The following is a 15955-nucleotide window of genomic DNA, read 5'->3' on the forward strand; positions in this document are numbered from 1 at the left end:
ATTCTGTCAAATCAATTTATTAAATTTTCTAAATAAAATATAAACCCACCGTTTTTATTTCGTTTTAAAGGCAAGCAGTTTGTATGCCTTCCGATTTAGCGTTTACATTAGATACTCTGCACGTGACTCTATAGTAATAATATTAGTACCCTTACTCGTACCTCGTGGACAGCCACAACAAATCAAGTTGAGGCTACAACATCGTAGCTAGTGACTCTATTGACAGAAGTTAGACTATAGTAGTTCCCGGTGCAGTTCATACAGAAATAACCACAAATGGGTATGATCACATGGTTGTTTTCTGACCAATGGAAATCTTCCCTAAATTTTTCAACTGAAGCAAGTACGATTAGTTTAATGTTGTTTTTTTGTGAGTGTATCGTGGTATAAACTGTCAGTTGCCGAATCACACAGCAAATAACGCCCTTCGTGCGTTATGTAAGTTGTGTGAGTCGGCAGCTGACAGTTTATACTACGATAAACTCAGAAAAAAACAACGTTAAACTCTTACTAATTGAAATTATTTTTAATTTTATTTATTTGTATTGTTATTTTGTTTTTAAAGATATTTCCCTATCAGTTTGAGAGCCTGTTTAAGTGTATGAATTCTTGTTGAGTCGTTAGCTGCGTAGCTATTTATAGAACAGGGAATTCTCCATCTGCAATGCAATAGCTACATCAATATCAAACAAAAAATTCTACCAGTAGTTGGCGATCTAAGGTTTTGAACATTCCACAGCACGGTCTTAATCTTTATCTAAATTGGCATATTTTTTTCTGAGTAGAAGTTAAATATTCAAAGCAAAGGATGTGTTGTTTTGTTTGACATACGAATGACTCTTGGATTTGCTGCTATCATGAGTTCATTGTGAGTTGTGAATCGTTAATGTGTAGACAAGTGAGTAACCAATTTTCGCGTCTTTAAATCTATTTTCATGTTGATTAACAGTTTAGGTTACCTACAGGGGGTACTTACAAATGAAATTTAGACCATCGGTAAATGGTTGTAGTGATGGGGGTCCAATATTCAAACAGTGCAATACAGCGAGACTAACGGTTACGAAGGTCGTGTAGCGGATCTCCCACCCACCCTAAATCGTAAATATCAAGTTCGGCGTCTTACATTGTAACACTGTGAATCCAATTCTTAGAATGTTAGTCTCTGAACCCTCTCCTCCGAATCCATATATCCATTACCTATTGTTTTAAATTAATTTGTAACGAGCTGCAGCGACAGTGATTTTGTGTTTCCCAGCTTTTCTTTTTTTCAAATCTGGTCCAATAAAGAATTATTTATATTCAGAAAACAGCCAAAATATGTTATTTGATTTTGTCAACTCAATTTATTCAGTCCTCTAAATAAAATTTAAATCCACCGTTTTTATTTCGTTTTAAATGCATGCAGTGTGTATGCCTTCCATTTCAGTGTTAAAAGTTAGTCTTAAGTAGTTCTCCGTACAGTTCGTTCAAAAATAAACGTATTTGGGTCTGATCACATGATTGTGTTCTGACCAGTGGAAATCTTCCCTTCATTTATCAACTGATGCAACTGCGATTATTTAATAATTAACGTGTTACTCATATACTCTTCAGTTTATGTGGAAGTGGACTTAATTGATATTTCTTATCTGATATAAATCCCAATTCTGTTTCAACTGACTGTACATTGGCACATAACTTCCCATACTCGACTTTTGTCCTTTATTTGTTATATAAAAGTGAATGTGGTGAATTAACCCGTAGAAGATCGTGAAGATTATGAAAGAGATGACGGGATGAATATGACTGCATTCCATTATTAGAAATACTGAATCATAGTTAGATAAATATAAAGTAACAATTGAAGGTTTTACAACTCCTTGACGAGATCTTGACCCATAAATGATCAATAAATAAAAACAAAGAAATTATAGATGGCTTACAGATAGAATATAGTTACTGATAAATGAATTTAGAACTTAATAAAATACATTATAGTTTTATGACACATACCGGAAATAGAATTAGGGTAGCAGACAAATAAACCTCGAAATATTGAAATCTGAATTTAACAAAAATTCAAGTTCGATCAGTTGATAAAATATTAAATGTAACGACTAGGAAAAGATAAAATATGGGTATTGCGCCTTGTTCCAAATTCATGTTTCAATAGCATTTGTTAAGCCTACATATTCAGGGGATTTATTTCCTACATTGCACAAATCAACCTTAAATACCCAAGAGAACCATCAACTAACATCACACATTCAATGCACGCCCCAGATGGTATGGTGATGTCGACAATAGACAGTAAAGGACCTTATGAGGACCAAGTAAGATAAGCTGATACAGTATAATGTAGACGAGTTCCACGGATGAGCTTCCACCTGCAGTTGGAGATTTTTCACTACACAAAAGGATAGATAATTAAGAACTTATCTCATTTCGAAAACTCAGATATTGAAATGAAAGATACACACATTAAAAACTATAAAGGACACTGGCAAAGAAACAGACCCAGAAAGTACATTTACTGCAAGAACCGCTGGATGCTGTTGAAAGTATTTTTAAAAAATCACAATTAACTGGGCATATAACACAGGTAGAGAGTTTTCTGAATGATATTGAAAAAAAGCATTCAAAAGTTATAGACAAATCACTGTGAGATAAGACAGGCTGCAACAACTAAAGACATGGGTGTTACAATAACTTCAATAGGTATGACAGTAGAAAATGTTGCTCCCTCTACTGCAAATTTAGCAAACGGTTTAGTACCAGGTGGAGGAACGAGTGGCAGTAGTGTTCTATCAGGGGAAAATATAACTCTTTCATTGACAAAGTTTAAAGACGGCTTTAAGTATATGTGGAATTCATTGATCAACTTACTTTATTATCCCCCCACCCCAAAGCAGAATTATTCTTGGTAATTATTGACAGTGTTTTGTGCATGTTAGTAGTTATTAGTAGTGTTATGTGCATGTTGGTAGTTATTGGTAATGTTATGTGCCTGTTGGTAGTTATTTTCAACTGTTCAGTTTGACTCAGTTTACAACATGAAATATATGGTGCACGATTCGCTTCAGAAATAGTAGTTTGCTTCCTTTCATATCCCAAGCTCTTCCTTTGACAGTGCTTCTGTAAACATTAACGCCAAACGTCTCGTTAACAACCAAATTCGGGTCCACGAATTAGATCTAGCACTGCATGATCTTATTCGTGTTCTTCTTTGCATTTTGACCCATTACTAAAAAATGTAATATATTTTGTATGAATGCGTACGTGGAATGTTGTTAGTGTACGAAAACAAATAAACCCGACAGTCACCTTAATCGTACCGTGAACATTATTCTCTGACTTCCGTTCTGAATTCTGTCCAAGTTCCGCATGTCACAGGTCATAACTCCGTCAGAAAATAATTATTCTACGAAAGGGAGGTAACCCACTGTATACGTTAAGTCGAACATCTTATGCTGCCCGACTGATAGAGAACGAGGTCAAGGTATGATACGATACAAAGTTTTTATTTAACGTATCTAGGATGTTTAAAAAAACCGCTACCTTGAAGAGTTTATTTACCGACCCAGACTACCGTACCATAGGGGATGTCCACACTTGCACTGGCAGAATATTTTCAAAAAAAAAAAGGATCTGCAATTAAAGTTGAAATACATGAATAGCAGCAGCACAAATTTAAAAAAAAAATATTATTTAACTTTACATGAGTTTTAAATGCAATGTTTGCAAAGAAATATAAATATATTAGAGAATCTATTATTGATATTATTATTATTATTATTATTATTATTATTGAAATATTACCGATTTAAAGAAGTTACCGGTATATGTTTTTTTGTCACCGTCCGTTTTTTTGTACGATAAGTAGGATCGTTAACATGTTTTGTCAATTTGGACCACATTAGCTACCATGGAATAAAATTCCAAGCATAACCTAGTAAGGACAGTACGTCACCATATGACATATACTAATCAGACATCAGACAATACACTGAGTACATTTCATAATTAAGACCAGTGCTGTATACAGAACTCTTGTTGAACTCACTATATCAGCACTGGTTTGCCAAAATACAGTCTCTTGATTGTTAAAAAATCTCACATTGTAGACAAGTTCTGTAATAACTGAGAGGCCTTGCTTCTGATTGAGCATGTTTTCTCACTGGATCTAGAGACTATGTGCCTAATACAATTTCATTAACACTCAGTAAATGGGTTTAAATCACCAAGATCCATGATTTCTTTGATGTTAAGCAAGAAACTGTATATTAATTATCCCTTGGTCTTCAAAAGTAGATTTTGTAGTCAAAAAGGTAAAATCAACATGATCTTAAGTTTGTGAGATATAGTTACATAGGTTGTGTTCCTATAGTTTTACATTAAGTTATTTAATTAGGTGAGTGATATCATACCCTGTTGGGCTGCTTATAAAGAAATTAGAGTGAATCAAACAATCCCTCGACCAAGAATAAACCCTGATTCTCTCCAGATCTTGTAGTATCAAGCATGCCAGCTGAAGGAAAGTTCCAGTTTGCCATTGATCGAGGAGGAACATTCGCAGACATCTGGGCTCGCTGTCCTGGCGGAAAAGTCATAATTCGGAAGTTACTGTCAGTTGACCCAAAGAATTATGAAGATGCTCCTAGAGAGGGTATAAGGAGAATTCTAGAACAGGTACAATATATATGGAGAATCCTAGAACAGGTACAATAGATACGGAAGTTACATGCAGTTAATCTGTACTTATCGAGCTGTGTTGACAGTGGTATTCATTTATTCATAGATTAGTAATTTTTACAGCCAATAAAGCCATATTACTCTACAAATTGTAAAATTCAATCCAGCTTTAAAAAACATATTAGTGTTGGCAGGACAAGGTTTTTCTTACAAACTATAGTCTCTTTCATTATACTAAACCTGTTGAATTTGAGTGAATAGTACATGTACTTTGAATTTTTAATATTTGGTGCAGTATCTCTAAAATGTATTGAAATTTGGAATTTTCTTGCAACCTAATTTTCAGAAAAACAGATCATTTTATTATGTCTGTGCCACTGAATGTCATGGCAGTGTTACAGTCATAAAAACTCTGGAGATGTACATGTACCATGACCTGGTGATTTGCAATCAGTTGTCAAGGATTTGAATCAGATGTCATTTTTGTGGTTGAGTAAGGCACTTAACCTCACCTACTCAATGTGATCAAGCTGTAATTGGGTACCAGCATTTGCTGGAAGTTAACCTGTGATGGACCGGGATCCCATTCAGAAAGGTAATGTACAACAATGCCAGATAATTGCAATGCCAGTAGCTGGTAAAGGAAAGGTCAGAATGTTACCACGTAATCAAAATGAATGGCATTCATTTCTGTATGAACTGTAAGGAGAACTACTTTTCTAAGAATACCGACTTCTATAAATAGAGTCACGTGTACAGCATAAGATAAACACTACCAGTTAAGGCAAACACGAAGTAAGCAATAAAGAAAAACAAGATTCTAACAAACAAACAAAATAATTGAAAAAATTTGGCTTCCATTGGTTCCTTCGGGTGTTATTTGCTGTGAGTCGGCAACTGACAGTTTATACCACGATAAACTCAGAAAAAACGTTAAACTCTTACTTACCAGGCCCAATGATGGTGTCTTTTTGGAAAGAAAACATGGTTCACAAGTATAATATGTTATCTGTTTATTTTTTATTCAGGACAATTGAAACACATATCATTATCAGTCACCTATGCCATTGGGGTCCCATTCTGGGATATGAATTTACCATGATTAGGTAACCATTCCATTAAAGACTTTGTTACTATGTTCATTTGAGATGACATTTTGTCTTCCCAGTACACTACTTTGGGAATAAATGCAGCTGCATTTTTGCTGAAGATTTAATCTTTTCTTTATATTTTATATCCACCATGTACTTTTTGATTGGCACCCAAGCCAGTAAAAATCAGCAAGACATCTCTGTCAGCCAATGAAAATGACCATATCGTGCTTTTTTGTCAATAAGTGTACTCTCTTCATCAGGCCAATTTGGGTGTGCTAAGTTTAGTCTGTCAAAAATCAGTGGTAATATTCGTGTATCCATTTTTCGTGGGTAATTGTTGTGTGTCATATTTACACCACTGAGGCAATTTTCTGGTGCCAAAGATAAAAATAAGGGTTATTGGTGTTGAGGTGCAGCCTAAAATTAAAAATTACATATTAAAATGAGCTCAAACTAGTAAGACAATATGTGGGCAACTGCCAAAAGGCTGACTCATTTGAATGAGAGGAATAAGAAACACTTGATCAAGGATGCAGATACCTTCAGTATTGCTACCACCACCATTGACATTGTTCTGAATTTCTGAATACAGATACCTTGTCCATTCAGAAGAAAATTCGGCAGTCCAAGCCATCATGAGCCTTTCATAATACACCAGCCTTGCCACCACCCTCATGGCTGCAAATAGGACATATTTTCACAGCACTGTGAATTAGGTCACTACCAACTTGGTACACTGGCCCTTCTGGACCTGTATAGCAGTTGATATACCTTCAACACAGTACAGGCTATGGTATTCTTTTCTAGGATAGCCATTGCTGGACTTGGCAACCGATACAAACTGGCTTCAGAATATACATTGTACTAGCTTTGACCCATCCTTGATCTAGCCCTTTGATTTCCATGTAGAGGGATCTATGTTTCTGGTATACCCAGTTACATCTTCATGACAGATAGCACACAATATTTGGATGTGCTTGTTCCAGCACCTCTGTCTCAGATGCCCTGTGTAACAATTCCAGACTTAGTGAACTGTCTAATGCTACTCAGTAACAGACTGTTAAAATCATCACTGGACCAACAAGAGACAGGTCCATCACTGGTTCTGGCTCCATCATCTCCACTACTGGCTCCATTTCCAGGTGCTCCTCCATTTCCAGGTGCTCATTACCAGTCCTAGACGGTCGACAATGAATGTTTAGAGATAACCATATTCCAACATAGTGGTACCCTCCAGCTTTGTTCACCATCACATTTAACCAGTTTCACCTTCTCGATCATTGCACATGTGGCAAGAAGTTTCTGTATCATCCCACTCTTCCATGTTTGAAGATTTGTAAAGTGCCATCTTCATCTGACTGCTCGGATGGCCTAGTGGTTAGAGTGTCCGCCTCGGAAGCAGGAGGTTGTGGGTTCGAACCCCGGCCGAGTCATACCAAAGACTTACAAAAATGGTACTAACAGCTGCCTCGCTAGGCACTCAAAATTAAGAGGTTAGTGTTAGGACTGGTCAGCCTGGTGTCTGGATAATGTGACTAGGTGGGACATCATGCTAAATGTGTGTGGCATGATTCCCCAGTGCGGACATCGTAGCGATATTACGGAAATATTGTTAAAGCTACATTAAAAATCCTAATCACACACTCATCCCATCTTGATCAGATGAAGTCCAGAGAAGACTCAGCCTTTTGCACATTGATCCAAAATGTTGTCTGGTTTCTCCCACCATATTGTTTGGCAGGCTTCACCTACTCTATCCATGACAACTTATAAAGTTCTTACATCCATCTGTTAGTCAAGAAAAACCAGCTATCATTGAAACAAATATGCTGGGCTGATCAGGTCACTGATATTTTACATTGTTTTGAAAGGAGGCTTCAGTATCCAAATGCCAGCAGGCCTTTCTTTTTTGTCATCATTGACTTGAAAGGAGGCTTCAGGATCCAAATGCCAGCAGGCCTTTCTTTTTGGCATCAGTGACTCTCATTAGATTCAAACTTGCTTTCGACAAGACACCCTTGCAGGTTTTCCATATTGAAGTCCCAGCTGTTGACATGTTACAGGCCTTCTTACATATGGACTTGAAGTCCTTCTATGACGTGCAACAACTAGTTCAAAATGTTGGATCCCATGCTCAGCTTGGTTTCAAAAGGCATTTTGTAAAATTGTAAGATGATGGTAATGTTTGGGTGTCAATCTCTTCCAATCTTCCCTTACATGGCTTGATAAAAGATGTCAGGAACCAGGCTGCAAAGGGGGCAAATGTCTTGCAGCTCAATAACATAGAGCTCAGCCCTCATTTCTGAGGTCAGAGAAACTGGAGGGTCCCTCCCACAGGGTCACTCCAAATAGGGAAACTGTCCTCCGAGTCCTTTCACACAGCAAGAATCCAGTTTACAATGGTCACTGATGACAAGACACGGAGAGACAAGCATTCATTTCAGTCAAGTTTCTTTCTCCAACTACCTCCTTGTCACAGAAAATGATGTTCAGCCTTACTGCCTTTTAAAATATCCAAGTGGGGAAAAGACTCCAGTACATTGCCAAGGAATGGGAGATACACTGCTCTGACAACCAATGAGTCTTGTAAATCAAAATGAGGGTCTTTAAATCATATTCATTGTTTCTCCATCACTGCATAGGGTTCCTTATACTATGGACGTCACATAAGACTGGAACAAAAGACATGTTTACAGCAAGAAATACATACTCTTCTCACAAAGTTGATAGTGGAGATTGTTTACCATGCAAACTCTTTGGGATTTTACTCCAGACTTTCCCAAGTTTCCATCAGGTCATGCCATAGATATTCACCCTAGCAACAAGTTCTGTTACATCCCTACAAGAGCATGCACATTTGCACTGCAGTAGTAACTCTCAGTTGATTGAATTTGGTTCCAGTCCATCTATCAAGGGAAGACAACTCTAGTCTGACATTAGCTGTGATCTTCAGATATTCTTTTAACTTTTATGTTGCTCAGACAAGTCAAAAGACACAAAGAACATCATTTTAGCTAGGGAGTTGGGGTGGGTGGTAGGACTGGATTTATGAGATAGCGGATGTACTAAGATTATCATTGTGTTTGCATTATCAAAAATTATATTTTACTCTAAAAACTGGTTATCTTAATTTCCTCATTGTTAAAAGATTTATATTCAATTTTTATTAAGGTAAAGGTATTTGAGCTGAACTTGCTTACATAATATATTTATCTTTTGCAGGAACTGGGACATTCCATTCCACAAGACCAGAAACTAGATGGCACCTGTATTGAGTGGATCAGGATGGGCACAACTGTGGCAACCAATGCACTGCTTGAGAGGAAGGGGACACGCATGGCTCTGCTAATCACCAAGGGCTTCAGGGACCTTCTCCACATTGGCAACCAGGCCCGACCCAGCATATTTGATCTTGTAAGCTAAACCAGATGTTTTTTTTTTGTGGGTTTTTCTAGAAACTTTGAAAGTATGATTCACTAATTATAATGGAATTCATGTACTTACCTTGCTGCATACCTTCTGAGGGTTGAACCTTGTCCAGAGTGCATGCCTTGCCAGCGTCTGCAGACAGTGGAACACTTTTTTGTAAAGTGTATCAAATTCCACTCTTTGAGATGGAATTCTTTTTCATGTGAATTTGATATAGGAACTTTATGATGATATACCACCCAAGAAAATCTTTTTCAGGGGAATGAGGTTTATTTTTTTTATTTTATATGCATTTTACATAATTAGCATTTTTACCTTTTATATTTTATCTTGTAGTACTTAATGTTTACCTTTATTTGGAATGGCATATCTTCCAAAAGTTTTAATTCAGTTTTTTATTTGTACTTTTTTTAAACTTCCCTTTTAGTTGGCATCTTGTAGTCATTTTTTTGTTAAGGTGCCATTTACATACATGCATACTTCTTATATTAGCAACACGTAGCTCTCTCTATGTCTGTCTGTCTGTCAGTGTAGTAGTCCATGTATTCTAAGGCGCTTGATCACAGCCACATCTCACCTCTTTCTGCGTGGATTTAAGTCTCAACTTGGCTAGCATGGGTGTGTGAGAAAGCTTGCCAGTAACTTCCTGTGGGTCAGTGATTTTACCCATTCTTCCTGGGTTCTTCCTCCACTAAATGTAATAGCTGCTATCTGTATGCTAATATGTGCTAAATGATGGCATTAAAACAAAATCCCCAAAACTCTCCAGAAGCATTTTAATTTCTGGAGCATCACACTGTTCAAAGTATTTCAACCTAACTTGCATGTTGCACAAATCTGTCAAGTTGCATAATTATTGCTTTTGATACTTATAATTTTCCACAATAAATATTTGTTATGTTCCCATTGAAACAAAGTGTAGCATAACTAGTATATAAACTGAGAGTGCTGGACCATGGAGTACTAGCATAAGTAATATGAAAATGAAGAGTACTGGACCATAGAGTAATAGCATTAAGTATAAAAACAGAGTACTTTACCATGGAGAACTAGTATAGGAAATATAAAAATTGAGAGTATGTACTGGACCATAGAGTAATAGTATTAAGTATAAAAACTGAGAGTACTTTAACATGGAGAACTAGTATAGGGAATATAAAAATTAAAAGTATGTACTGGACCATGGAGTAATAGCATTAAGTATAAAAACTGAGAGTACTTTACCATGAAGAACTAGTATAGGGAATATAAAAATTGAGAGTATGTACTGGACCATAGAGTAATAGTATAGGTAATATTAAAGGTTTAGAGTACTGGACCATGGTGTCCTAGTGTAAAAACCATATAATATTGAGAGTACTGCAGCATAGTCATATGTAATTATGTACTGCATTCAGATGTCATGTGTTCATTTCTTGATCTTGGTTCTTTGTATTCGATGGAAAACACCAGCTTTCTTTTTGAAAACACACATTTATGGTCAATATATCTTCTTTGTGCAGGAGATTCAGTGCCCAGATCAGCTGTATGAGGAGGTTGTGGAGGTGGATGAGAGAGTGGTACTCCACCAAGACTGCAGTGAGCTCAACCACCAGGGACCACTCCATGAGGGTACCACTAAAGAAAAGGTATACACAGGGGACCCTTGCTGTGACATTCTTTATTATAAAATGAATTTAAAAATCAATGGTAATAAAATGGCTTCCAGATTTTCATTTTATTACCCTTTCTAATTCCACCACTAATCAAAACATCAGTAATGTTGAAAAACAGTTTATAGAAATAATAAGGTATGATAAATCTACAATTTAGAGCTTAAAAACTATAATTCATGGTCTTTTTTTATAAATAATTATACGCCAGCAAATTATGTCTTCCATCAGTACATTTTAACTCTAGTTTTTTGGATTTGAACCACTTAAGTCACTGTGACCTAATAATTTAGTCAAATCATTTGTTTTATATTTTTGTTAATCCACATTGACTAATCTTAAGAATTGTTTTGTATTATGGAGTTGTCCATATTTCTGAATCCATGATCAGAAAAGTGAAGGTTCTGGGAGGTTAACTCTGTAACCATGGAATGTGACTTTAGTCAGTTATATATCATGACCAGACAGTGTGGCATGTAACATAGCATGTCTGCCTATCCCTCAAGGTCAAGGTTGCAACAAGGGAAGATATAAATCATGACTTTTATTTCATGTAATGGTGTAACTTTTAAACCAGTGCAGATATTTTAATGAAGCTGTAACCCTTTAAATATCTTGACAGTGCCTCATGTATACATATTTATGTCACCTGCCTCAGGGTCAAGATCACAACAAGGGCTGGTGTAAGTTATTAGCCAGTTTCCTTCGCAAGGCTCTTATTTTGAATCCCTATTTTGGTGAAACTTGTCCCTGCTTTAGAACTTAACATACAGTAGTCCCCCAACGCGTATTATAATGGCTTTTACCAGTACTGCACTTTACATACAATATCTTTTTATTAAATACATTGCTCCATCAAATACATTTCCTGATCATAATAATATTAGGAAGTAAACTCTGCTAGCGCTTGAATCTAGCCCTAACAGAAACTTGAAAATTTTATCTTTTCTGTCTATATACCATGTATACTAAGAGAAGAAACTCTTACTTATTACCTACCCCTACCAGCGTTCATTGGTTACCCATCAGACTGATGGTTGCCAGTTTGAATTTTCACTCTGTATGATCAACATTGTACCTCTTGGCCACCCAAAATCCAAGAATATCTTCATTCTTTTGCCTTATCCATCTTTAATGCTAGAATATTATTTTTTATTCATGTATTCAAAAGCTTGAATGATTGTTGGCAAAGAGCAAATAAGCAAGAGTGCTGTTGGTGTCCTTAAGGGATTTTTTGCTTCAGTGTCCATCACAAATTTTCAGTTGTGGCTTGGAGTTAACAGGAGAGTTTCCACCCTTATTTTTGTAGTCAGGAGGGCATAAGTTCTCATGCATGCCCAAGCATAATCCTTTGGTCTGTAAGTCTGGGCACGTGGTGTTTTTTTTTAAAATCTAAAATTGTTGATCTATACTTCCATCATTCTGTGCCATATGCTGCTGCTGTCTGTCAAACAGCCAGACCAAACAATCTTAATTAGTGACCAGAGGTCTGTCACCTTGCCAACCCTTGATGTCTACTGCAAGACTATTCCATGGTGTTCTGAGGTAATCCATTAAGTTGTTCCATCCATTTAATTTCACATTTCATCCAGACAGTTATTGAGCTGACAATCCAGCTCACTACTGGGCAGACCATGTGGCATCCAGTCCATCACAGTTTCCATACTGGCAAGACATGCTTTGTCATTTGCCAACCTGCCAAATTAATTCGGCTGGCAGGTGAGCTATCCATAGCATATCTGTTGATTAGATATTATTACATCGGTGAACCATGCCACATACCAGCCAGCTGTTCTGTTGAATGTAGTGTAATATGGGGAACACATACATACCATGTTACCAGACAGTCTTGGTTGAATTTTGAGACTCAGAAATGTCTGGTCCCTAAAGGGGTTCAGTGCGTGTGACCCCAAAAATTCACGATTGCCCAATTGAGAATAAGCTATATAGGCCTATAGAAAATGACTGGAAATTCAAATCTGAACAAAAGAAACGAATGTCCCTGTTTTATTTAAAGCATTAATGCCATTACAAACAAACAATATTTGGTAGACTTAGCTTGTCAGATGCCATCACCATACACATACACATATGGGCAAATACTCATATGATCACAACCACACAGATATTAAAATAAACCAAGTTTCTGTCTTTAAAATCCATTTATTGACAGATTATAGTCTTAAGTAGATGCAGTCTTTGTGCTGCTGTCAGTAGTTTGTGGTGGGTGGGGTTGAAGCTAATGTAAGTGTCATTTGCCTTCATCTTTGCACTCATGAGAGACTGCACGGTACTGTTGTTCAATGTTCCCTGCTGGATTTTCTGATCAAATTCTGGTAAGAATTGAGTTATTCTTGCTTACAGTAACATTGGGATTGTCATAACTCTATCTAATGCAGTCTGGCCACAAAACATGCTTGTCTCTATAGAAAAAAGAAAATTCACAATACATTAGGCACCACTTATTCCATTGGGGATGGAGTGAGTAGGTAGGGGGACATAATCATTGCAAATTTTATTGTTGTCTTTAAAGTAATACAGCAGTAATAAATGCTCCTGTTCAGAACAAAAGTTAACAGTCTCTTTGTCATTACAAATTATCTGTGTAAACATGAGTGTGTTTGCTTATCATGGTCTTTCATAAAACATGTCACAGGGACATGACATTGCCTTGTCTATGATGATGACAAGTAGAAACAGTGCCACACACAGGAACATGGCATTGCCTTGTCTGTGATGATAAGTAGAAACAGTGCCACACACAGGGACATGGCATTGCCATGTCTATGATGATAAGTAGATACAGTGCCACATACAGGGACATGACATGTCTTGTCTATGCTGGCAACAAGTAAATACAGTGCTGCACACAGGGTATGGCATTGCCTTGTCTATGCTGATGACGAGTAGAAACAGCACCACACAGGGACATGGCATTGCCTTGTCTACGATGATGATAAGTAGATACAGGGCCACACACAGGGTTGCTGGCACAACCTCAGCCAAGATGATGGTTATGTTCTACATGACCATGCCAGCAGTGCCTTACAAAGACAGCCCTCACAGTAAATGATGGACAACCTCATTCCACTGGCACACAACAAGCCCACCATGGTTCATATTCCAGTTTTACAGCAGCTATGGAAGATATTATCAAGTTTTGCCAATCTCCAAGTGCCCAGTACCACCATATGAGCCAAGCTTATATGGCTACCTTATTGGTTGACTGGTAAGGTGAGAATGAACATGGCTCCTTTCATCTGCTGCTGCAGTTGACAAAGATCAATTAAGTCTCCAGTCATCCATCTGACAAGATCTGGGACCTGGGGAGCCTGACAGATTTCTATATGGAAAGCCTGTTACCATCATCATTTTTGTCATGCTGGTACTGCATGCACTAACATATACAATACAGAGTTGCTGGCCTGGGATAAAAAAAATATTCCAGTGGCTAACATGGCAACCAGAGTGTTTTATGTACATAACTGTAAGTTAGTTTGGAATATGCTGGCATCTGCTTACATGCTTGATCTGGCATTGTTAGCAATTTTTCATAATTAACATTTTCTGCAACACAGAGTCTGATCTCACCCAGTAACAGCATTTTGTCCCTGTTGGCATGGATTTGTGACCAGTATCAGTGTTGCTTGACTCACTCCTGTGCACATGGCACAGATTATTGGGCATTTAGAATTGATTTCCAGCGGGAAGTGTATTTCAGCAAGAGAGGTTTTTGCAGTTCACTGGCTTGCTCAAGGAAGCAATAGATTTTGTCCTTCTCATCTGCCATCTTTATACGCCTTTTGCTAACAGCCATGATGGCCCAGTGGCACCCCTTTACTGGTTGTCTAGATTACTATATTGCAATCTCGACTCAGATAAAACAATTTCTGCATCAATTGCAAGACAATCAAAGGTTTACAGCAATAATTACTCAAGTGAACCCCAATTATGTTCAGTGGCAGCTAGAATTATTCTAGAGAGGCCCCAGCAATGTTCAGTGGCAGCTAGAAATACTCAGGAGAGGCCCCAGCAATGTTCAGTGGCAGCTGGAATTACTCTGGAGAGGCCCCAAAAATGTTCAATGGCAGCTGGAGAGGAGAAATCACTCCATATCAATAGTTTGAACTTACAGCTATGGTGAAAACATTTCATTTATGGGGTTATCAGCTTTGCAGGAGAGTAATTCTCACCATGGGGAGATGGAGATGGGAAAAAGAAATCACCCAGCCTATGCTTTGATCTGGGATATGCTGTGCTGGTGTTTCCAGCTTAAGATGATGGTCCAGGTCAAACACATTCCTGGCTGGCTCAGTGTCCTAGCTGACTAACTGTCAAGAAACTTACACAGAATGGCCTATTCAGCCTTCTATCATTATAGTAATTGGATATTCATAAAAGATGATTACTTACCTGATCACATTACTGCTAAACCTTCCCATGACACCCCTGCAAATAGGAGCATTCTTGTTTGGTGTATCACTCCACATAAACTGGTAAACATCCATTTGATCAATAGCTACCTAGAAGTGGTAAAGGGAGGTAATGGATGAGAATTTGTTCTCTTTGTGTGGTATATGAACGGGAAAGACAATTTTCAATTTTGTGGAAGGACTGGATTCAAGATGGAGCAGAGTATATTTCCTAATGCTAATGTGATTGGTATAACATAATTTACCCCAAAAATTACTTTATTATTTTTGAAAGAAAATGCAGTTTTATAAAATAAAACTATTATATTATAATGTGCCAACAAGACCAAGCAGTAGTATTCATAAAAGTCTATTTGCTATACTGGCAGGTAGACAAAAAGGCACATTATATATGTCTGTCCAAATGGCAAATATTACTTGAATTGCGACATCTTTGGTGTTTATGGTATACAGTTAAGTTCAGCACTTTGAATTAGTTAAAAGATCAGTGTTTTTAATTTTTCTGTCATGGTGTCACTTTTCAGTAATTAATGGTACAAAAGAAGAGGCACATAAATCATTTGACTGGTTGGAATACCACCTCAGGTCAGAGTTAACAATGGTTGTGCATATGGTCATGTGGAGAATGCTACAGTTGTGTGAAGGATGGATTTGAAACAAGTTTGTTATCTTCTAT

The 15955-nt window shown here is 37.2% G+C and overlaps 1 protein-coding gene across 3 annotated transcripts in view; it reads left to right on the forward strand.

Moving 5' to 3' along the window:
• LOC149780592 (5-oxoprolinase-like) overlaps positions 1 to 15955 on the forward strand; it is a 178953-nt gene that overhangs the window by 614 nt on the left and 162384 nt on the right. The window contains exons 1-4 of one of the 3 annotated variants that reach the window (XM_089937707.1): positions 3422 to 3478; positions 4484 to 4668; positions 8988 to 9179; positions 10697 to 10822. In XM_089937707.1, coding sequence (XP_089793833.1) covers positions 4501 to 4668; positions 8988 to 9179; positions 10697 to 10822 — 486 coding nt within the window. In that variant the 5' untranslated portion in view covers positions 3422 to 3478; positions 4484 to 4500. Of the gene's footprint in view, positions 1 to 3421; positions 3479 to 4483; positions 4669 to 8987; positions 9180 to 10696; positions 10823 to 15955 lie in introns of those variants that run through there. The other 2 variants (XM_089937709.1, XM_089937708.1) reach the window with 2 other exon arrangements.

The sequence above is a fragment of the Sinohyriopsis cumingii genome, chromosome 16, assembly GCF_028554795.1.
Source record: "Sinohyriopsis cumingii isolate HCF-2022 chromosome 16, ASM2855479v2, whole genome shotgun sequence".
NCBI lineage: Eukaryota > Metazoa > Mollusca > Bivalvia > Unionida > Unionidae > Sinohyriopsis > Sinohyriopsis cumingii.